General features: G+C 38.5%; 1 protein-coding gene across 11 annotated transcripts; it reads right to left on the bottom strand.

The window, feature by feature from the left end:
• Nucleotides 1-1,083: 1,083 nt before the first annotated feature.
• On the bottom strand, nt 1,084-22,190 carry CLK4 (CDC like kinase 4). Of its 11 annotated transcripts, none has more exons than XM_048861051.2 (13): nt 22,107-22,184; nt 16,460-16,617; nt 15,106-15,331; nt 13,792-13,882; nt 13,337-13,403; nt 10,121-10,237; nt 9,853-10,019; nt 9,653-9,747; nt 6,626-6,755; nt 5,587-5,669; nt 4,295-4,374; nt 2,496-2,583; nt 1,084-2,394 (listed from the first exon to the last, which is right to left on the bottom strand). In XM_048861051.2, exons 2-13 carry the CDS (start codon nt 16,615-16,617, stop codon nt 2,254-2,256), a joined length of 1,443 nt encoding a protein of 480 aa, XP_048717008.1. In that variant the 5' UTR covers nt 22,107-22,184; the 3' UTR covers nt 1,084-2,253. The 11 variants fall into 11 exon arrangements, with proteins under 11 accessions (XP_048717008.1, XP_048717006.1, XP_048717009.1 ...); XM_048861049.2 differs by having other exon boundaries at nt 22,036-22,152; XM_048861052.2 differs by lacking the exon at nt 22,107-22,184 and adding an exon at nt 21,901-21,921.
• Nucleotides 22,191-24,029: the final 1,839 nt, after the last annotated feature.

Genomic DNA, 24,029 nt, shown 5'->3' with positions numbered 1-24,029 from the left:
TTTGCCAGTGTGAGCCTACTTTCTCCCACTTTGCCTCAGGGATAGCTGTGGTAAATAAATTTCAGAGGACTGATAAATTAAGAACAAAGGGAAATTACCCATTTGGAAGAGGCCTGTATTTCACAGCAGTAGGTGTTGCAGATAGAGAAGAGTGCATCACCTCTCTCTCCTTCTATTAGGTCAGCTAGGTAAGGTGGAAAAAAAGGTACGAGAGAGGTGGAGCTTGCAAGGGAGTGGAGGGGGAAGACTATATTAAAGGGGTGAGTGTTATGAAAGATAATCATACGTGGTGAGTTGGTATGTCTACAGCGAAGAATGGGCTGTGGAAGATCTTCCCCAGCACAATTCCACTGTTTCAAAAGAGAGGTAAGGACAGCAGATGAGACAGAACCAGACGCCTACCCAAAAACAGTTTAATGGAACGTGACCACTAATCCTAATCTGAATCTTATTCTGATTTATGGATCACTTAAAGGAACAGACTTGGAGCCTAGTGATGAGGCTGCAATCAGCCTTCTGAAAAGCTGAACAAACCCTTTTTCTGTTTTTTGCTTTTAAGGAAGACTGGGTTGAACAACACTTCAGCTGTAAAGAATTCTAAAGGGTGCATTTCCTGTTTTAACTTGACTTTACTTAATTTTCATACCTTGCTGCAGTGCAGTCCTACAGAATATGTAGTAAAGACCTGGATAAATAGATATATCTTGCACATCGCCAAACCCAGACTCTTATAGGAACCACCAGATGAATGATATTCCAGAAGCACAGACCCTCCCACCCGACAAGCCAATCATGCTGTGTCAAGTGAGTTAAGTAGCACTGAGTAATACAATGAAACCATGAAGCGGGTGATACAGCTAGGAGATGGGCTGGCAATCAGTGCCAATTTTTTCTTGAAAATATGTCTGAAAATGACTTGGTTTCCACACTAAGCAATTATGACTAAGAATCCATCTTCTCTTCCCCCCTCCTTTGTACTGTTGAAAAGGCCTGCCAATCTTATGTTTATTAGCAAGAGTTACCAGTTTCTGAGGCTACAGCAGAACTATTAGTTCTTAAGTAAATACAGACCTACTCCATGAGAATATTTAAGTCATGAAGATTTAATACTTAGGGAGATCATGTAAGTGTCTGATCCATTAATGAAGATGATTTTGCTACTAGGACAGAAAAGTCACATTGCAATTCATAGAAAAAAGCATGACTTCTTTTACAGCCATATTCCTGCTGTATTTATCCACAGCTGGCCAACTTAAAATTATTTAACAGAACTACAAATTTGTAAAGAGTCCCTCTTCTGGTAGGCAGAAGTTTAGTGATGCAGATTCCCTCACCCTGAAATTCATGGGTAGGCAATACTTCCTCTACCCTCCTTTTCATTAGGAGTAAAGGGACGGGCTTTATGTTTGGGAGCCATGAGCAGGAGAGTCCCACAAAAATGCTACCGTGAGGCACTTTACTAAGGAAACTGTTGGTGTTTAGAGAGTCAAACAAAGTGAAAACGTCAGTGATACTCTTAGCAGACTCATCTTAACCAAGGAGTACTTGCCAGTATGGGCACCAGGGCCAAAAGAAGTTTCCAGGAATTCGGACTAGTCAAGATTATATTTATGCACATATGCATCATGCCAAACATTTGGTAAAAAATGACCCATGCAAATGTACGCTCCCCTCTCTTTAGATTTGCAGTTGTGTCATTAACCATAGTTCAAAAGATTACTGCTGAGTAGGCAAAAATAGCCAGGTTACAGTAAGACCTACTGAATTTGAAAAACAAAAAATTAAGGGCTTTTAAAATTAAACTGCATGTAAAATATTTCAATATTTAAAAGGACACTAGTTTATAATGTTACATGTCTCCAATGTATGGGTACATATCTAATGTTAGGTATATAAGCAACATTTTTTCAAGCATTGTTTAAACTTTAATGATTAAACACATGGACTCATGTTTCAGACTAAAGAAAAAGGTGGTATTTGTTAGACCTCTCTATGAAAGAGTATTAGTGTGCCAACAAGTTTAAAAAACTGCAACCTGTTTCAAAATAGTTGTTACTTTTCATTTTTACATTTTGGCATCCATGATTAAAACCAGACTGACCAACAAGATAAACATGGCAGTGATACAAAACATATGGACATATTTAAACTTAACTGTACAAAATAAATTAAAGTTTACAAAAATCTCATGCTAGCTCTGTTAACTGACACAGTCTATGTAGTCTCCTCGGAGAAATATATAAGATTTCTGATTTATTTATTTTTTAATAAGTCAAAGAAAGGATGCTGCAAGGCTTCATCAAGAGTAATTCTTTTGGCTGGATCATATTCCAACATTCTGCGAACAAGGTCAAATAGATTCTGATGATCTGAGTCATGACAATGCATTAATTCCTGAAAGAAAGAAAGAAACTCATTTACATAGATCCTTCACAAATATGAATCCAGCTGAGAAAGAAATTAATGGCTTTGGGGTGTTTTTTTTTTTTTTTTACCTTTAATGGTTTACAGCGTCTCCTAACATATCGACCTGCAGAACTATGTTCATCCCAGTCCAATTGATCATGCTGAAAATAGCATTTTCTGCATAGAAACAGTTTTATTAAGCAATATTTTCTAAGTTTGATCTTGGAAATATCTACATTTTTCTAAGTAATTCTGAAACAGCATAAAAATTATGTATACTTCATATCCTTCTATACCTGGATTCAAAAACAGATTTTCCAGCTAACATACATACATGAGAAAACCTGTTCTCTATTGCTACAGCAGAATACTGACAACGCAGGTTAATTACTCTCTTTTCCTTGGCATTCAAACCACTAAAACAAACATTTAAACTATATTTACATGACTGACAAGTTAGAGAACCAGAAGCTTCAAAGAAGAGAATGATTTGTCCTCAGCTTAGACTGGTACATGTAAAGGAGAGGGTGTCAACCTTAATTATTTTTATAACTTTTATTAGTCTTGTATCATAATTTTGGTTTCTTACATTTAATCTTTTTAGTTTTTGAAAAAAGTTGTCAAAGTGAAATTCTTAGTACAACTGGATATTCTCAAAGTCTTCAGAAACTGTACTCCCAAAACACCTAAAAGCTACTGGGTTCAAATAAAAGCTTGACAAATACACTTGTCAACAGCAAGTAGGATGATGTATTTTTGGAGAGGGGGAGGGGAGGACTCAGGAGTCTTATCCAGTTTCTGCCAAATGTAAGCATTCATTCCAAAAAAATAACTTTTGAAACTTATTTGTAAAAGTAACCAACAAGCAAGCAATTAATGTAACTAACAGTGCTATCTTCCTGAATCTACGGAGGCAGCCTTAAAGAAGAAAAGAGTGAGCTATCTAAAGCTTAAATCCAGGCACAACCTGGAGCCCAACCATCCAAGCCTGTCTTCTAGAGGTGCCTGTTATGTTGTGGGGAAGAAATCCTTCCTTTCCAGACCAGACTACTCCACAGTATTGAAATTACTCCATGTCTGCTTCTTTAGTCTCAAAAATGGAGTAACCTTTGTGCTATTTGCTCTCACTCCACCCCTCACTCCCAATGCGCTTGGAATGGATTGGCACAGCAGAAAATCCACTAGCTTCTCTCCAGCTCCATCGCCCAAAACCCACTGTGCACAGAGACGCAGGGAGTTTATAAAGAACTAGGCTCTGAAGTCCAGTCTATGCACTGTCTCCCCACATCCTAGACCCACTACACTGCAGACCCACACCAGTTCCTACCAGTTACGACAGTGTCCTCAGACCCAGATGACTTGCCCCAATAGAATTATGAACAGACATCTTTCATCTCAAAGAGACTTAACTGTGAAGTCTCTTTCTCTAAATCCATCCATCTTTATTTGTATTCTCAACACTGCTGTGTGTTGGAAATTTTTGGAATGTTACAGCTATCTCCCTCCCATTTCTGCTACCCAAATTTTGCATGCACTTTAAACACTGTTGGAAAGTACAATAAATCTTCTGACTGGTGAGTTACTGATGGACTTAGGAATTGGTCTTATGGATAATCACTTGCACAATTTAGATTTTCAGGGGCTGTTTTTTGATGCTCCAGAATTTCTCAGCACAAATTATAGCTCTTTAAACAAACATCTCGCTGCTTAAGCACAATTTATAATTTATATCACTTCTCTGGCTCTAGGACTTTCTCCCTGCTGAATTTCTAAGTACTGCAGCAACCAAGAGAAACATTACAGTTTCTCTAAAAAGGTCACAAGAATCAAAAGTGTCACACAACCTAAATATAGGGGTTGCTATTAGCTCCCTCTATACCATATTTACCTTGATTTCTTAATCATGTGAGTTGGTAGAGGTCCTAACATTCTCTCCATCATTGCCAAGTGTTCTTTACTATCATGTGTCTGTAGGAAAAAAAAAAGTCATTACAATTTATATACTATTTCTTCCCTTCCACTTAAGTATACTTAATCTACACATCAAATGTCATCCATTGCTTTAATCGCAGAATCATTACACATTACTAAAAAAAATCAGTCATGCAGTGCTGTAAAAAGAAAAGGAGTACTTGTGGCACCTTAGAGACTAACAAATTTATTTGAGCATAAGCTTTCGTGAGCTACAGCTCACTTCATCGGATGCAATGCTATAAATATACACTATGCTTTCCAGACAGAGTAAAGTGTTCCCTGAACAAAAGTTTATTATCTAAATAAGATTATACATACACATTTAATTATTCCAATCTTATCAGCTTCTTTATATTATAGACTGTGTTTAGGAAACTAATATGCACCCACTTCAGCAGCAAAATTTTTTTTAAAGATATTGTAGACAACAGAGTTTTCTGAGTAGATCTATATTATAAGAATTTGAATTTAGAGTGACTTTCGTCTCAGGAGCTCAAGTTCCTTTGAACATTAAGCTTAAATACCTATTCTTATTAGAACCATTTTACTGACATATAGTCTGAGGGACAGATAGAATGAGTGATGTGCCTGAGATCACTCACTAAGTCAGAGACAGAGTTTTGGGTAGAACCTAGAGGTACTGACTCCATCCATGCTCTAACCCATTAAGACATGTAACTACCACGTCAAAGGTTCTTGAAAGCATAGGAAGCCTTTCAATATCATATCTCCTCCTACTCAGCTATATAACTGCCCCATACCTCTCCTGATCATATACAGTATAAGACCACCACAAAGCCTATGGACTTGTGGCATACCTAGCAATTCACCATGTTCATCTGAATTAATTTTCTGAAACTTTAACATCAACCAAAAGACTACTGGAACCTAGTTCTATCTACTTAATTCCTCCCTGTAAATCACCATATCTACAAATAAATTATGTAACTTTTGGTGTTTTGCTTAAGTTATAAAAGCTAAGAGGATTTTAAAAAAGAATGACTACTTTATATTTTGTAAGACATTGCATGTAACATCATGTTATCTTTATATAAAATGTATCGCTATTTACACTTTCTATTATAATACTTAAATTTGCAAACATATTTTATGCCTCTTATATTTACATTCTTTTAAGTAGATGGCATTAGAAAATCAAGTCAAGAGCCCATAATAATATGGTACATAACTGCTTAACATACATACCTGAAATACCGTAAGACCAAGGTAATATTCAATTAGAATGCAACCTATACTCCAAACATCACAGGGCTGTGACCACCCCAGCGCTACAAAAGACAAACAAAAATTCCAAAGCATGTTTAATTTTTAGCTTAGGCTGAAACTGTATAAGTCACCAATCAATCTCCACCTATTGTTTGCCTAATTCCTAACCCATTTGTCCTTACCATTTTTCTCTCCCTGAAATCATTTTGACAGTACAGAAAACAGAATTTGGCTGGAAAAAAATGAGAACTCAGTTTTTTTAATGTGCAGCATTGTTGTAGCCATACTGGTCCCAGGATAGTAGAGAGACAAGTTGGGTGAGATAATATCTTTTATTGGACCAACTTCTGTTGGCAAGAGAAACAAGCTTTCAAGCCATATACAGCTCTTCTTCAGGTCTGGGAAATGTACTCCGTGGGTAGGTCTACACTGCAACTAAATACCTGTGGACTGGCCTACGTCAGGTGACTCAGGCTTGCAGGGCTTGGGCTGCGGGCCTACAAAACTGAGGTGTGGATGTACGGACTTGGGCTGTAGCCCAAGCTCTGGGACCATACCCCACCCCGGGGACCCAGAGCTGAAGCTCCAGCCTGAGCCTGAACATCTACACTACAATTTTACAGCATCACAGCCTGAGCCAGCTGTCATGGGCCTTTAATTACAGTGTAGTCATACCCAGAGTGTCACAGCCAAATATAAGGCAGAACAGATGGTTTAGCAGAAGTAGTTAACCTGTATTTCAAGGGGGCGTTCAAGGTGAAATGGCCTGTTAACACCTCTCTGGTCATAGGTGGGGAAAGGAATAGTTAAGAATAAGAAAGTGGCTTTTTGTTGAGCTATTAATAGGGTAAGCCATCATTACCTACTAAATGGTAATAGCAGAAAGGACCATATATTAAATAATTAGGATTATCAACAACTAGTTAGAGCAGTTTATGGAAAATTACAAATCTCTGGAGTGAATAGTAGTTAAGAAACAAGGTCCAATACATGAGAAGGTCTGAAAGTCTCTACTGACCTAAAATAACTTCAGGAGCTCTGTAATGTCTTGTAGACACTAAAGTGCTGTGATGTTCATTATCAAAAGTTGCGCTTCCAAAATCTACAACTTTGATGTCTGTATTTTTTAGTGTGCGTTCATCCCGCTTCTGTAACAATCAAAATGCACATTTGTTACATTTTCTTAATAGACATGCTTATTTAAAGCTCTGGGTTCATACACATATAATTTTAAAATACCTTCAGGTTTCCAATTGACCTAATGACATGATAAACTTCCAGCCCGGCCCTATAAAACAGCACTTCCTCCCTACATTCACTCCCATTCAGCCCAACTCTAAAAAAACAAAACAAAAAATCCCACAATAGACAAAGCAAAAGGAACAAGCTGTGCAACTTGTCCTGAAACTTGTCAGAGCAAATATGGGCTGTGTTCAGGGTGGATTTGATTTAAATCATGATTTAAATTATTAGTCAGGAAGACTCGATTTAATCATGGTTTTCTACATAAAAGTGCATTCTTGTTGGCTGTTATAACCTTAATGCATATTCTTCACAACTCAGAGATAGATGTAAGGTTTCATTTTTAGAAGGTACGCACTATACATTTTTAAACAGTGATTTATTTTGAAAACTTCAGATTAGTTTTACAGTTAGAAAATGAATGATTGTTTCGTTATTTCATTTACCAAAGGTAATCGAAGCAGGTATTTATGAAGTCATTGGGAGGTGAACTATCTCCAACTCAACAGGTTAATCATTAATATTTGGAGGATTTTCTTGCCACGCTGTATTAGGAGGAGATCATCATCAAATATACATTTAAATCGTTTTATTTAGCTAAAACAACAATGTTAAGTATTCTGGATTTTTTCTTCAACATCAAACATATAATATTTTAACAAAACAAGCATATGTCCCTCACTTCTCACATTTATCTCCAGATTTCTTCTCCTTGTCCACCAGATCTATTCCACCCCCAACAATCTTCTATTCATTGAACTTTTTGAAACTTTGCACTTTTAGAGAGAGGTAAGGGATTGACTCTGTGTACACAAATTTGAAGAGGGACAATAGGGTTGAGGTCTGTTATTTCTCACCTCTATATATTTATTTAAAAACAACATTTTTGCTGTTAACAAGCATGTTACCTCTGGAGACACAAATCCACAGTTTGAGAACTGAAAAACTAAGCATCTCTGATGGTATCTTCTATACTGAGCACCAAGTCCCATTGGGTAGATAGAAAGATTAACCTAAATCTATACAGAAGCCTGTGGAACCCCATAAGATTGGATCCCTAATTCATGAACTATTGGAACTCATTTATAAAACTTTTTCTTAAACGTTACATGAATATATTGTCTCATACTACAGAATTAGAATTTATAATCCCTATTCCATGATGAGATATCTTTGCGCTATAATGTATCTTAATTAAAACTATCTTTCAGTGGATTTTTTTTATAGAATGCTTTGAGGAAAAACTACTGTTTTTGATTAAAAAACATTGATTTTTAATCCACCCTGGTTCTGTTGCTCAGTGCATGTGCACATATGCACTAATGAAAATTCCAAAAATCAACATCCACTGCTGAAAATTCTGTGCCTCCGCTGAACATATCTTAATATTTTATTTTAGAATGTCCCTATTACACTCAACCAACCAATGAGACATAAGGCATAAAGTGGTTTCCAAAGAATGCATGACCCAAACCACAGAGGGTTTTAGATCAACAACTTGAGATGAACTCTAACTTAACTGGAAGCCAGCGCAATCTTTGAATCACAGACATTATGCTTTCTGGGCGAAGCTCTGCTGACGAAGTGGGCAGCCACATTCTGTACCAGCATCTCCAGGTATAGTGCATAAGAGCAAGTCAATCTGAATATGACAAGGCATGGATAGCTAAGGCAAAATCTACATGCAAAATACAATTACAAAACCTTCTTGCTAAAATGCAAGTAAAAAAGCCCTCTTACTCATATTATCTGACCATTCAAATATAGAAGATCCAAAATTGCAAACCTTAGTGACAAAATGCAAACTCAACAGAAAAGGCACATATTACCTCTGCCCTTTCATCTGTTTGTTATCCTTAACATTACACCTCTCTTATCCAGGACTATCCTTTTCCATGCTCTAAATCTTTGGTGCATGCTGATAGACACAGTAACTTACACCACTGTAGATCTAAAGAAACTGAAACAGAACTGGATCTCATCCACAAACTGAGGGCAGCAAAGTCCACATTACCTCACTATTTCCATAAGCAACTTGTGCACATTAAAAAAGGAGGAGCAACGTAACAGAACACTATGTTATTGTTACCTTACACGGCAAACCTATTAGGCAGACAAGCAGTTACCCTAACGCTATGCTCTGGGTCTCTCTCAGAAAAGAATGGAAAGCAACCCTCTCCATCCCTGGTCAGGCCCCACTGGCATAGCACCACCTGACAGACACAGAAAAAACAGCATGGACACTTGTCCTTGTCAACTGCCAGAACACTGACCAACACCACCAAACTGTTCTCCATACCATAACCAAATTGATAGAGGTCAAGTAAATCTGAGGCATCATCACTACTGTCTCTACAACCTTCCAAAAAGATTTCCTGAAAATGGGAGTAGATTCAGGACAAAACTGGCACAATTCTCAACATCTAGAGAGTTTCTTGAGCAAGGACCTAACACCATATCTCCATGCTGGACTTTTGCAGCCAGGAAAAACATAAGTTCAACACTCAGTTCTTAGATCAAAAGTTCTCTATGAACCCCCAGAACCTCAATAAACAACACTAGCCATGTGAGAACTATCAGGTAATATTCTGCTACTTTATAGAGATCATTTGTTGATATCAGACCAATCTTGCCAGTTAAGAGGAAAGACAGCACATCTCAATGAACATATGGAAGCTAGGAAAGGACAATCTTATTTATCACTATAACTTTTACACATGGCAAGTTATTTTTTAAAAGACCAAAGTAAAAGGTAGTGGTAAGGACAGTCTAATGGGAATTGGAATAAAAGATGTAAATTTACCATTTTAGAGTTGTACTTTACTACATAGTCAGACTCCACAAACAAAATATTTTCAGGCTTCAGATCTGTATGAGTCAACTTATTATGATGCAAAACTACAAGAGAAGGAGAAAATGGAAATCAATATTACATACATACATACACACTATTATATTTCCTAAACTTTTTAGACATGCATGCAGACATTAAAGTTTACTTACAATTTATAGACTGACAAATCTGATATGCCATCTGTCTAATGTCATTAATATGAAATGGCAAAAAGCTGTTTTCTTTAATAAAGTCATAGGTACTAAGTCCCAGCAGCTCAAACACAATGCAAACATGACCATGATGATCAAACCATTCCAGCATCTGGACACAGCGGCTTTAAAAAAAAGAAAAGAAAGTAAAGTGAATACTCAACTCATATGTGGCTCATTTTGCAAATCCTTAACTCTTTGGCTTATATTCCATGTTTATACTTACAACATGCTGCTGGGATCCATGGTGTTTAAATACTCCAATACCTGTATTTCTGAACGGGCTGCCTCACGGTATCTACTAACATTTTTCACAATTTTAACTGCTACATGCATTCCTCTCCTTTGAAATAAAGATTAACTGCATTAGTTCTCAAACAAACATGCAAAATTCTAATACACCCTGACCACCAAGGACACTGGAAGATTGTGGGCAACGGAGAATTGCAGATTCGTTTTTGGGCATTTAATTTTAGCACTTGAAGGCAGGACAAGTGTTATATGGTTTTTAACAGGAGCTCTGGTTAATTAGCAGGAAGCTAGGTTTTACACTAGCCTCCATTTCCAGATAGCTTCAAGATTTCACCTCAAGCAGAACGTGTTACAGTAGTCTAGTCTCAAGGTGACAAAAATATGGAACAAGGGTCTTCATTTCCAAAGAGGGGAGAGTACTGCAAAAGTTACTCTGCAATATACACCACATTGTTCTTGATGTTTTCTAATGTCCGTGCTGGCAGCAGTGAAAATTAACTTTGATAAAAGGAATAAGAATTAGCTTGCTTTTAGACTGAAGGCATGTTTCCCACTATTGTAATTTGATAAATCTGCATGTTTTTCATTTTATAATGTTAACACTATAATTAGGGCTGACAAGCGATTAAAAAAATGTATTGTGATTAATTGCACTGTTAAATGATAATTGAATATCCTTTATTTAAATATTTTTGGGCGTTTTCTACCTTTTAAAATATACTGATTTCCATTACAACACAGAACAAAGTGTACAATGCTCACTTTATATTTATTTTTGATCACAAATATTTGTGCTGTAAAAAACAAAAGAAATAGTATTTTTCAATTCACCTCATACAAGTACTGTAATGCAGTCTCTATCATGAAAGTGCAACTTACAAATGTAGGATTTTTTTTGTTACATAACAGCATTCAAAAATAAAACACCGTAAAACTTTAGAGCCCATAAGCCCACTCAGTCCTACTTCAGCCAACAGCTCAGACAAACAAGTTTGTTTACAATGTCACCTGAAAGTGAGAACAGATGCCCGCCCGCATGGCACTGTTGTAGCCAGTGTCGTATTTATGTGTTGGGAATTAATTGAAGTGGCCTTGTTAGTACTGACCACTCCCCCCCCCCCCACTTGGTAAGGCAACTCCCATCTTTTCGTGTGCTGTATATTTATACCTGCTTACTGTATTTTCCACTCCTTGCATCTGATGAAGTAGGTTGTATCCCACGAAAGCTTATGCCCAAATAAATTGGTTAGTCTCCAAGATGCCACAAGGACTCCTCATTGCTTTTATTCTCCCCCAAGGAGTTCAGTCAAAATTTAATTAACGCATAAATTTATTTATTTTTTTTTTAAAAAACAAGCATCATCAGCATGGAAACATGTACTCTGGAGTGATGGCTGAAGCATGAAGGGGCATATGGATATTTAGCATATGTGGCATGTAAAGACCTTGCAGTGCCAGCTACAAAAATGCCATGCTAATGCCTGTTCTCACTTTCAGGTGACATTATAAATAAGAAGAGGGCAGCATTATTTCCCATAAACATAAACAAACTTGTTTGTCTTAGCGATTGGTCGAATAAGAAGTACGACTGAGTGGACTTGCAGGCGCTAAAGTTTTACATTGTTTTTGTGTTTAAGTGTAGCTATGTAATAACAACAAAAATCTACATTTGTAAGTTGTACTTTCATGATAAAGAGATTGCATTACAGTACTTGTATGAGGTGAATTGAAAAATACTATTTCTTTTGTTTATCATTTTTACAGTGCAAATATTTGTAATAAAAATATAAAGTGAGCACTGTATTTGTATTCTGTGTTGTAATTTAAATCAATATATTTGACAATGTAGAAAAACATCCAAAAATATTTAATACGTTTCAATTGGTATTCTATTGTTTACCATTGCAATTAAAACTGTGATTAATAGCAATTATTTTTTTAATTGCAATTAGTTAATCGCGTGAGTTAACTGCGATTAATGGACAGCCCTAATTGTAATGTCTTGCTTAAAGCTGAGCACAGATCCAAGCAATTCATCCTCTCTCGCTCATTCAGATGTTGTCTCTCCAATTGATTAGTTGAATGGTAATGATTTAAAAATCATTCAGGATGGGACACCAAAATCCTGAAAAGGACCAGTCAAATGACAGCATGAACTAACCATCAAAAGGAGATGAAGAAATCAACTATAACCATGATAGGGGAACAGGAGATATGAAACATGGTTAATTACTTTAATCTGCAGCTTGAAGTACATTTTTGAAATGATCCAATACACACAGAGGAAGGAGGAGAATGTTTTGATCAAAAAAATATGCCAGTTCCTTGATAAACAATCATAATATTCTATGAGGAAGAACAACATTGTCTTACTGTGTGTTCGTAAGAAGTTTGATGAATACGCTAAAAAACCACCGTTATCTAGTGGACTGAATAAATTGTTATGAGCTAGAAACTCCAGTCTCAAACTCCTGAATAGTAACTTCAACAACAATAATGCTGGTTCACTCACTGTGTGGCCTTATCAACAGCAATTTCAGTTTCCCCATCTGTGATGTAGAGTTACTACTACTTATCCGCCCGGCAATTAATGAGGAGTTGCTGTTTGTACTGTAGTTTTTTAAAAGCAGTGTTAAATATTATAAACTGGCCTATTTCTGAAGGAAACACTGTGCTAGCAGACATTTCCCAAGGGAAATGTGATCACAGAACAAGCTTATGCTGTCTGAGAAACAAAAAAAAGAAATATTCCATAACCAGGAATATTTTTTCATATACTTTTCAGTTTGCTTACTTAGTGCACTGGCCAGCATTTTGTGTATAACCACAGTTTCACTGTTTCCCAAATGTTGTAAGTGCTGTGTGTCTTTTGCATAGCAACAGGATAGAGAAAACAGTTAAAGATAGTAAAATATAATTGAAGAACCACACAAAAATTGATGGGCAAACTCAGCAGCAGGTGCAATAGTATCTGAAACTACATTTATTTTTAAAGTGTGACTAGATTTCAGGTTTGTGATGTCCCTTCAATACTGATAAACACAAAGACTCTCTCAGAATATATGACGTTACATTTTATCTGAATCTGCATTTTGTGTCAAAGCAATATAACATTTGGACTATCATTTCTGATCCCAGCCAAGGGGTTTTGTTGAGACAGTGCCCTTAAGAAGATTACTAACATACTTACATATTGTGATCAATGCATTCCACTACTTTTCCAAATGCTCCTTCCCCTAACGTAGCAATAATTTCATCTAAAAAGAACAAACACAAGTTAGAACAATTACTGACCTACTCAACCAATGATGAATGCTATTAATGTAAGATTTTAAAATGTGCCATTATAAAAGCGTAATTAAACTTAAATCTCAGCATTTGAATATGTTACGTTATTGGACAAGTGTCATGGAAACAATTAACAACTATCTCGATCTAATCTCAAGCTTCAGTTACTACTTTGGAACTTTCTGAATAATAGTATTTAAATTATACAGAAAAGATATGCAAAAGAACAAAAAAGCACAAAAGAACAAAACAAAGAACAATGAAGATTTCTTTAGCCCCCCTCCTCTGACATACTATTCTAAACAGAGTTTCTGCTGAAAAGCTTTTTTAAAACAAGTGTTGAAAAATGTTCTATACATCTTGCTCTTAGTACGTCTCCACTTTCACAGACCAGGTGACCCTCCTCATCATCCTCTACACTCCTGGATCCTTTCCTTCGGTGACTCTTCTGGAAACGGCACCAAGATCGTCCAGCCAATCAATATATGACAGTGAATTCAGGGCAGAATACGCAATTCATTCAGCAGGGAGATATTCAGGCATTCAGTTACGCACCAGGGCACGAACAGTTGGCAGGAGCAATTTCAAATTCAGTCCCCAGAAATTCACAGGGCACAGTTTATGTTACAGAAGAAAAACATGGCAAGGAACAGATTTTCAGATAAATACTTCAAGTGATAAAGCAACAGAAAACAAAACACAATTGTCTCTCAAACACTGGTTTAATTGAAGACTAAAAGATTAAGACTGCAATGTCATTACTTAGTAATAGCTTGCTATTAAACTGGAAAAAATAATCTTTATTGTATTGTGTATATATACAGTCTTTTAACCAGGGGAGAGTTCCTTGACTGACCAGTAAAAGGTTTTAAAGCAATGGTTTTAGAAATTAAAATTTTTATCAATATTACTTTTTTCATATTCAAAGAAACAAAAGAGAAAAATTTACTCAAAAAGCCCTTGAACTGCCATGTATAATCTAACACATCTTTCTGCTTCTACTGAAGAGTGGGGAAGTATGAATAATTATAATCATGAAACTTAGAGCTGAAGATATTCATGCTATCTGGATTTTTTTTTACTGTGCCTATTTGCTTATCCAATCTTCAATAAAACATTCAACAGCCATCAGTCGGACACATGAATGATCAAAATTATGCGAGGAGCAAGATATGGAAGAGAAAGGTCTCTCTTAGCACATTACAGGCATCAGTTACAGGTCATGTTTATCCATTAAATTTAAATACAAGGATACATTATTTCAATTCTTTTTAGTACTGGAATTCAGCAGTGTCTCAAACTGGCTGTAAAATAGCTGTTTGACCACACTGTGACAGTTGCACTGTGAAGCAGGAAAGGTCCCTGCATTTGTTTCCAGAACAGAATTTAGAGGATGTCAGTAACCTAACTATTGGCCAAAGGATATTTCTAATGGAACCAAGTCTTGGATAGAACAGTACTAATGATAAAATTTTTCCTAGTACTATCTGTTTACTATGTACCAAAATTCTCATCTAATAAGTATATATACACACACTTTATATATACACAGGAAGAGATTCAGCTATGAACCCTTTATATATAAAATATATCTGTCCAAGGTACTTGTGGCTCAGGAATTGAAGTTTTAATCACTAATCTATTAATAATAAAGTTAAAAATTACTCATACCAAATGTGAATGGTGACTGGAGCAATGTCGTCTCTTATGCTTCCTTTTATGACTACTTTTCCTGCCCCGACCAGAGGATTTGCTATAGTGGTGATGGTGACTCTTTTCATAGCCTCTGTGATAATGCCTGTGGTCATATACTTCACAGAAGTCATTTCTGTATTCCTCAACATATCTCCGGTCGTGATGATCTCTCTCATTTATGGATCTATCGTCCAAATAATGACTGAAAATACATTTAAAGTGAATTTTCTCCACTTTAAAAATACTTATGTTCCGACAAGAAAAATTACTTGAGTTGCTAATGCTTAACTGAACCTTTATGGCATTTTTATTTACAGCACGAATTCTGCTTTATATCATCATCTCCCCCTCTAGCAAACAGCTAGAGATTTTCAGGCTAATTTATATGAGGAAGCTGGTTAAGTCATCTGTCTAACATATATTACCTTACTTTGGAACTGGGTAAGCAGAATAACCTGTACAAGTAACAAGAAATCCAGATCCAAATAGGAAATATTTGTCTCAACAGCTGGCATAATTCCACTCCAACAACTCAAAATGTCTCTTTAAAACATACAAAAAATCAAAGATAAAGTGCAAACCCACCCTTTCTTTGGTATACACCAATGATCCTCTTCCATGTCCTTAAAACACACAAGCATAAAAGACACAAACTTAAAACCAATTTGCCATCCTGAAAAATCTAAAAGGGAGCTACTCTTATTATTAGTACTCTCCATTAACACACTAAGAACCAGAGAGATTTTTGGGTTTAAAACTCTCCCCTCAGAAAGCAGGGGCCATGAAAGCTGCAGAGCAAGGAAAAGAGCACCTCGTGTTGCCGCACATCCACTCCTACCATTTTAGAAGCAAACTGATGAGCTCTTTAAAATGTGGTCTTCCGCTTTCAAAGGAAGGACACAGAACACTATATCCCCTCTTAAAGGAAAAAGAGAGAGACAAGCAAGACACCTGAACAATGAATTAAAGCAATCTAACCCATACTTACCCTCTTATGAAATGTTCTAAGAGAGCTAAACTTCACCTCCCTCCCCTATCCTCATACATAAGAAACATTTTATTTGAAATTTAATACTACATATTGTATTTCAATATAAATCCTTGCTATGTGGGTATTCACAGAAACAGATTACATGTTAATATTTTGTGTCAGAGAATCCCAGTTAAATAATTTAGATCATTGTATCAGCAAAACAAATTCTCTCAAATCTGGCAAATAATGAGCCAAATCCTAAAGGAATTACCTGTCTTGTCTGCTCAAAACATTTTTTTGATTTAATTTTATTTACAATTAGAGATATCAGTATTGGTAATCCAAGAAGTCTTTTACCTGTCTGAAACTTCAAGATGATGTGATTTATAGGGTTTGCTTTCTTGTACACTGCTGTGGGACCTCTTTTTGCGTTTATGGGGAGCACTGTGCTTTCCTTGATCCCAGCTTTTTCTATCATCCCACTCAGAGCAATGACTTCGTTTTGAATGCCGCATCTGTCATGGAAACATTTAAAGGGAAAGAAGGGTTATATTTTAGTATACACTGAAATGATACAGTCTACTAATCCAGATTCAACAGGCTGGTTCATACAGAAATCAGTTTACCACCGCTCGTTGGGGCTGGCTTAATTATATCAGTGGGAGAACTCTCTTCTGCCGGCATAGAGCAGCTACATAGGAGATCTTACAGCAGTGCAGCTGTAAGATCCATAGTGCAGATATAGCCTAAGAGTTGTATATAGTTAGGACTCTGTTGTCAAGATACAAAAATGGTTACAGATTAAGTCCTCATCCTACACTAAGGGCTTGTCTTCATGTACAGCACTGCAACTGTGCTGCTATATTGCTTTAGTGAAGGTGCTACTACGCCGATGGGAGAGCTTCTCCTATTGGAAGTTAATTCACCTCTCTGTGAGGTGGTAGCTATGTTGACAGGAAAAGCTCTCCCATCGACACAGCACTGTCTACACGGGGGGTTAGGTTGGTATAACTATGTGGCTCAGGGGTGTGCATTCTTCACACCCCTGAGCCACAGTTATACCGATATAGGTCTGTAGTATAGACCTGTCCTGAGATTTTCCAGAGTAGACTTCTGCTCAGATAGAGAGCCCCCACTGATTTTAGAAACTCCACACAGGTGCACGGGTCTTACAATAGTGAACCTCTATGCAAACTTGGAGCAAAGTGCTTACATACCAAAGTTGGCAGAAACATTTTTAAAAAGAAAAAGGAGTATTTGTGGCACCTTAGAGACTAACCAATTTATTTGAGCATGAGCTTTCGTGAGCTACAGCTCACTTCATCGGATGCATACCGTGGAAACTGCAGCAGACATTATATACACACAGAGATCATGAAACAATACCTCCTCCCACCCCACTGTCCTGCTGGTAATAGCTTATCTAAAGTGATCATCAAGTTGGGCCATTTCCAGCACAAATCCAGGTTTTCTCACCCTCCACTCCCCCACACAAACTCACTCTGAGTTGTCACTTTGGATGGGCTATTACCAGCAGGAGAGTGAGTTTGTGTGTGGGGGAGTAGAGGGTGAGAAAACCTGGATTTGTGCTGGAAATGACCCAACTTGATGATCACTTTAGATAAGCTATTACCAGCAGGACAGTGGGGTGGGAGGAGGTATTGTTTCATGATCTCTGTGTGTATATAATGTCTGCTGCAGTTTCCACGGTATGCATCCGATGAAGTGAGCTGTAGCTCACGAAAGCTCATGCTCAAATAAATTGGTTAGTCTCTAAGGTGCCACAAGTACTCCTTTTCTTTTTGCGAATACAGACTAAACACGGCTGTTACTCTGAAACCCATTTTTAAAAAGCTGACCTATTTCCATTCAACTATATATTGCTCAGGATCTGAAAATTATTCTCTTTCTCTGCAGATGGAATCCCGCAAAACTCCCAGGGTAGAATTTTTATCCTTGAAATGATCAAGATATCCACCACTCTCTAGACAAAATTTCCTGATATATGTCAGCAACAGCTTTCCCCTTCCACCATAAATTAGCTCCATTAAACAAATTCCATTATTTTGTACCCCTTCAAGTCCCTCCCCCTGGCTAGCTTACCTCTTTTTATCCTGTTACACATTATTCAGCTGCCCTCTACCTCCCTCCCAACTGTACTCCGAACTACATACTATATGAAATGTACAACTTAATAGATCTTACTGTTATTAGAGCAAATTTTTAGAAGACATTTTGGAATATTAGTTCACTTCAAAAACTCAAAGAATGTTTTTCATCACTATGCAAATTAAGGAAGATCTATGGAATGCAAACCACTATGGACTTTTAAAATGTGTTATTTACAAAATTACAGGTAGCATCAAACTGTTAAGGGAACACTGAGTAAATCAGAGCTGTGCTGCTAGTTGTGACACAAAGAAATCCTACATTATATAGCGGGGGGGCGCCTCGCTTGGAGGATGTTTGATTAAGCATAACAATTTCAAGTTAATTTAGTGTCTTGTCTTTTTTTGAAGACAGGATGTGGATGAATGAAGATTTAAAAACCTATCAATCACAGCAAAGTAACCCACAAGGACAAGTCTGATATTCCGTTGGGGTTTAAACTTCCGAAGAGAAAATAGTCAGTGACTAAACAGAAAAAAAAAAAAAAGTCTTTGCCGATAATTCAAGAGGTTGTGATGGGATTTTATTTTGGTGTATTAGAATCTAGAGAGAATAATTCTTGGAAGGCAGCACAAAATTCAAGTGTTCATTGCTTTTTCAAGACAGAAAGAATACTTTCCTTAACGTAAAATAAGGAAAGGGATGGTAAAGGCTAGAAAAAACAGGTTATCCTAAAACACGCAGGGTTGAGAAAATGTGGAAGAAGTGAGTAAATGTTTCCACAAATAACTTACTTGTTTTATATAAATGCTTTGTGTTTTATTTTTTATTTTTCCTGACTGTTTAAGACTTGGATGTGTACATAAATCTTTTTTCGCCCTAAACTTGTTACATTTAGTTACAAGGAAAAATAAAACAGGGATAAGTTGTCTAACTTATCTTCCCTCAGTATCTTACATTTTATGATTACACTGACATTTGTCTTAAGTGACGACTTAAGTGACTGAAAAAAATAATTTACTTAATAAATGAGATCTTCAAATAAAGATGGAACAAAACTGTCCAGATTTATCCCTCATGCCTCCATAAAAGCCAACAGCAATACACCTCCTTCCCTCCTCTCCTCCAGGTTTCTTATGCAATATGATTTCCTGGTCATTGGCCAGTAGGGGCTCACAGGAACACCGTAGGTGGAGATGGTAGCTTCAGGCCTCACATCCATATCAGTATGCTTTGCGGAGAGGAGGAAAAGAAAACCACCTCCTCACTTGAAAAAATAAAGTGAAAGAATCAATTTTTCACTGTTCCTGGCTCCAATTCACTAATGCAAGGAAAGTGAGAGAACCCTTAAGTCAATCCTTTTGAGGAGAGCGAGGAATGAACAAGAATGAGAATAGGCAATGGTATGGTGACCAGGAAAAGACTGTGAGATAAAGTACATTTTCTTAAAAATATTTATTCATACAGAACTGAAGTTTATAGAAGTTATGTTTATTTTCAAACTTTATGCCATAAACCAGTGTATGCTTGTAACTGTTGTTTTTTGTGTTGTATGTTAACTTGGGTACTCAGAAGTAAACAGTCTTCAAACATTTTTTCCAATAAAATCCACATTATAACAAAGTTTATACAATTAGCTCTTTATATGTTATTTTATATGTAACTAATATATAAACCAGTGACTGTATATGTATTAATTCAGAATATAAGTTTTAAGATATTGAACAGATTTATTTTGCCAGTCTTACTGTAACACGGAGCCAGATTTTAGAATTATCTATAGAATCACATTCTGAACCTAGTGCCTAGGTAAATATGCAGCACTGCAATACTATAATCCATACCAACCACAGTTCTTAAACTCCATTAGCACAGAACTATGCAGGTGTTTTTCAAGTTGGCTGCTCTGCCAGAAAGAAGTGCAGGAGCAGATACAGAGTTTCTGCTGTCAAGTGTTCGATGTAGTGACCGCTGAGACAGGCGCATGGCCTTACTGACAAGCAGAAAAAAAAAATAGGGAACAGCTATACAATCAGGAAATCAAAGTCCATTTGTACATCCAAAGTGGTCTTCTGAATACATATTTTAAAATGTGGAACAAACATATACACACACACATACATATATAGCGTGCTAGTAACTCATACCACATATTAAGACACATTCTAAAATTAAAGTATAAAACTACAATCATCATACTTCAATAAGATTGCAATGAGAAGGCAAGTGAATGACCACTCATTTCAGAAACTGATCACTGACAATTATATCAGCAATTCTGACTTGTCTCTCCACACCTGGAAGCATTTCTTAACTCTGAAGTTTATACAAAGAATATCACGAAATAAAAGCATCAGAATGTTGTTAATTTGATCAAATCCGCTTTTTTTTGACTTCTGACAATGGTAAGAAATACTTCCTACCAAGTTTCTTTCAAACAGATTTTTAAAAAAATCACTTCTATCATCAGTTTTTAAAAGAAGAGAAAGCACAGTCTTTTACAAGAGAGGATGAATCAAAAGGTATAAAAATGATCTACTAGAACCTGCAAACGTGGTTAACTTTACTACTGTGAGTAGTCCCAGTGAAATCAATGAAGTTACTCAGAGTAGTAAAGTTAAGCACATGCATAAGCGTTTGCAGAATCAGAGCCTACCTGACTATATTTTCAGCGAGAAGCCATTCCCCCATATACCCCTCCACTCCTCACCTTTTGTCTCCATGCCCTACTCCAAAACCATTCCTCTTTATATCCATGCCTATTAACTGAAGACTTCAATTTCTCTCTTTTTAGGATGAGGAAGTTTCCTCTTCCCTTCATTCAGCTGCAAATTAATGAGGATTCCAGTTTTTATCATCACACCCTAACCAATTCGGTCTTGCAAAAGTGAGGCAGTTGTTAGGCCCGGAATGCACCAGAAAATTAAGTCAGCCTAACTACTTCACTCAGGGGTGTGAAAAATCCACATCCGTGAGTTGCATAGTTAAGCTGACCTAAATCCCCATGTAGACATGTAGACTAAATCAACAGAAGAATTTGCTACTGCCTCTTAGGGAAATGGATTACCGACTGCCAAGAAAAGACCCTCCCATTGGCTTAGGCAGCATCTATGCTAAAGCGCTGCAACGGTTCAGCGGTGTCACTGTACCATATCCAGTGTATGCAAATTACATGTAAAAAAGGTACCCAGAGAGTACTAACCAATCGTGCAAGGAAAGGGAAGACCCAATTCCCCTAAACTGCCTGTATCCCAGGTTCATCACAGGCCATCCTCCTCCCCATGAGCTACCATGGGAGCCAAGGAGCACTGGGACGCTCCTGCAAGGGCCCCCGGATGTAAGAGCTGTGGGGGCCGATGGCCCAGCATGGGTAGGGAAGGCTCCTCTACTGACACCTGCTTCCTTTGCCAACCGCGATCTACAGTCAGGGTCCAAGGCCCAAGTCTCCCTGGCATTTCCGGGGTGGGGTGTGTGTGGGCGGTTTTACCAGCAGGGTTCTCACCGCGGGGGTTATCTGCAAACTGGGCAGGTGCCAGCGCCACCCCTGTGACAGCCCAACGAAGCCTGTCCAGAAATGAATCACCCCCACGAGCCCCCACCTTCCCCCCCTCCAGGCCCTTCACCCCCCAAAATTACCCCCCTCAGGCCCTTTCCCGCTACAATTACCCACCCCTCGGGCAGCGCCCTACCCCTCCCGAAGCCCAGCGCCACAGCGCCCTAGCGACCAGCTTGGAGCTCAGCCGCCTCGAGTCCACCACGACGTCGGCCTCCCCCGGCCCCTGACATGGGATTGGGATGCGGGAGAGGTCACCGTCGTCACTTACGGCAGGCGAGGAGCTGACCGAAACCCTCCACAAACACAAACAAAATGGCGGCCGCGCCCAGCCTTAGGTACCTGCAGTTCGCTTCCCGCCCGCCCCCGGTGCGGGATGGCGTCACACGCACCTAGCAGGGGATGGGATAAGAAAGGAAGAACGAGACTCCGCCCCTTAGCGGGAGCGGCGGCAGGGAAGCATTGAGGCTCCGAGACTCCGCCCCCTGTTGGGGGGAAAGGGAGACACTCCCGACTGCCCACCTGGTGGGGGGACGAAGGAGGAGCAGAGGTTTGTCCCCTATTTGTGGGGTTCTGTAAAGCGAGGCAGAAGGATTCTGCCCTGCTGGAGGGGGGAGTTAAAGGGAGGCTGTGCAATGGGAGCTGTGGAAAGCACTCAGCTGCCCACAGGCCCTTGCGCGCTGTGGGCCAGAACCTCAAAGATATTTTACATACCTAACTCCCATTGAAATCAGTGGCGTTTGGGCACCCAAATAACTCTGAGGATCTGGCCTTGGGGGCCTATCCCACCCTACTGGACTCATTCAGTTACTCACAGACCTGCACCACCAGTGGCTCTCCTTGCCCCTTGGCAGCCGGACCCATGGGGGAGTCCGATTTCTGGAGGAAAACAACCCCCCAGGAAGGATGTGAGAGAATTAATACTGTGATAGCTGCACCCAGGGCAGCTGCTGCTAACCACACCGGTGAATAATGCAGTAACATGTCATTATTGCTCCTGACCCAGGATTTCCTGAGCTCCTATGCCCTTGGCTGTGCAGGAGATGAAGATGTTTAGTATCTCCACCATCTCTCTCAGCCGATCTACCTGCAAAGCACGCAGCCCGCTCTGTCTTGGCTGCTTTCTGCTGGGGACTCATTTTTGCACTTCCCTCTGGGAGGATACAGCTTTTGCTATTTTGCAGAGAATTTTGCTCAGGCTCCATACTGAGCTGTCCGTATCTGTGACAGCAGAGCAGGACCCTGAGCGGATGGCCGCTAGGTCAATGCTAGAACCTGTGCTGGTGCTGCTCCGTTACGTTCGTGGAAGAACTCTATTCCACAACCCATGCTTTGGACTCATGTCCCGCCTGGCTGGTGAAGGCTAGTGGGGAAACACTTAGTCCTTTTCTGATGGAGAATGTCATGACCTCCTTTAAGGAAGGACATCCTGATCTTCCATTTCTGGCTAGGATTGTGGAGCAGGTTACATAGATGCCTCTGAGTTTCTCAATCCTTGTCAGTCTGGCTTCAGAACAGGTTACGGCAACTGAAACTGCACTGGTCAATGATTTTCTGGCAATAGCTAAAGATCAGCTGGCCATACTGATATTACTCGATCTATTACACATTGATCATGGACTGCTGCCAGCTCACTTAGGGACCCAGCTGCTGTGGTGGCTTCATTCTCTCCATATAAGAGATCCCAGAGAGTAGTTTTACGTAATTATTTTTCTATCCTGGGGGTACCACACAGGGCCCCGTCATATCCCTCCTCTTCAGTAAAGGTGGAGGAAATAGGGAGGAGACATGGGATGAAATCTCATATTTTCTATATGCTGATAATACTCAGCTCCATCTATCCATTTTGCCTGACCCAGAGAGTGTGGTTTAGTTTCATTCTCAATATACGAGCATGGATGAGAGTGAGCTAGCTGAGGAGACTGTGATGATGGTAAGCAAAGGGAAGCAACCAGAAGATAAGGTAAAGATTATATCAGCCCCGCTAACTGAGGTTGTGTGACCCTTAGAGCATACCAGTGTCAGAGGGCAAGGGCTCACTGGTATCAGGTAATAGGTTTCAGCTGTCCTGACCAACTCACTATGGTTATAATCTGTACTTAAAAGGTATCATGTAATATGTCATGGGAAAACAAATAACTCGCTGATCAATAATGCTCTTTCATGATGTATGCGTGAGTTATGGATATATGCTGGAATGATGACTAAACTGTGTTTAAACCAGGCATATCAGGGGAAATTGTTAAACAGGTATGCCCTAGATAA

The sequence above is a fragment of the Caretta caretta genome, chromosome 8, assembly GCF_965140235.1.
Source record: "Caretta caretta isolate rCarCar2 chromosome 8, rCarCar1.hap1, whole genome shotgun sequence".
Lineage (NCBI taxonomy): Eukaryota > Metazoa > Chordata > Testudines > Cheloniidae > Caretta > Caretta caretta.
Note: the sequence above shows the minus strand (reverse complement) of the source record. Positions and strands in the feature narration are given on the sequence as shown.

What these genes read in the sequence shown, in the direction of transcription:
- CLK4 (XM_048861048.2), bottom strand. Translation starts at nt 21,032, where the DNA reads ATGAAGGGAAGAGGAAACTTCCTCATCCTAAAAAGAGAGAAATTGAAG. An exon ending in GTAGGGCATGGAGACAAAAG is followed by an intron (nt 16,618 to 20,921) that starts GTGAGGAGTGGA and finishes TTTCCATGACAG; the next exon opens with ATGCGGCATTCAAAACGAAG. An exon ending in CCAGTCACCATTCACATTTG is followed by an intron (nt 13,883 to 15,105) that starts GTATGAGTAATT and finishes TGCCGTTTCCAG; the next exon opens with AAGAGTCACCGAAGGAAAGG.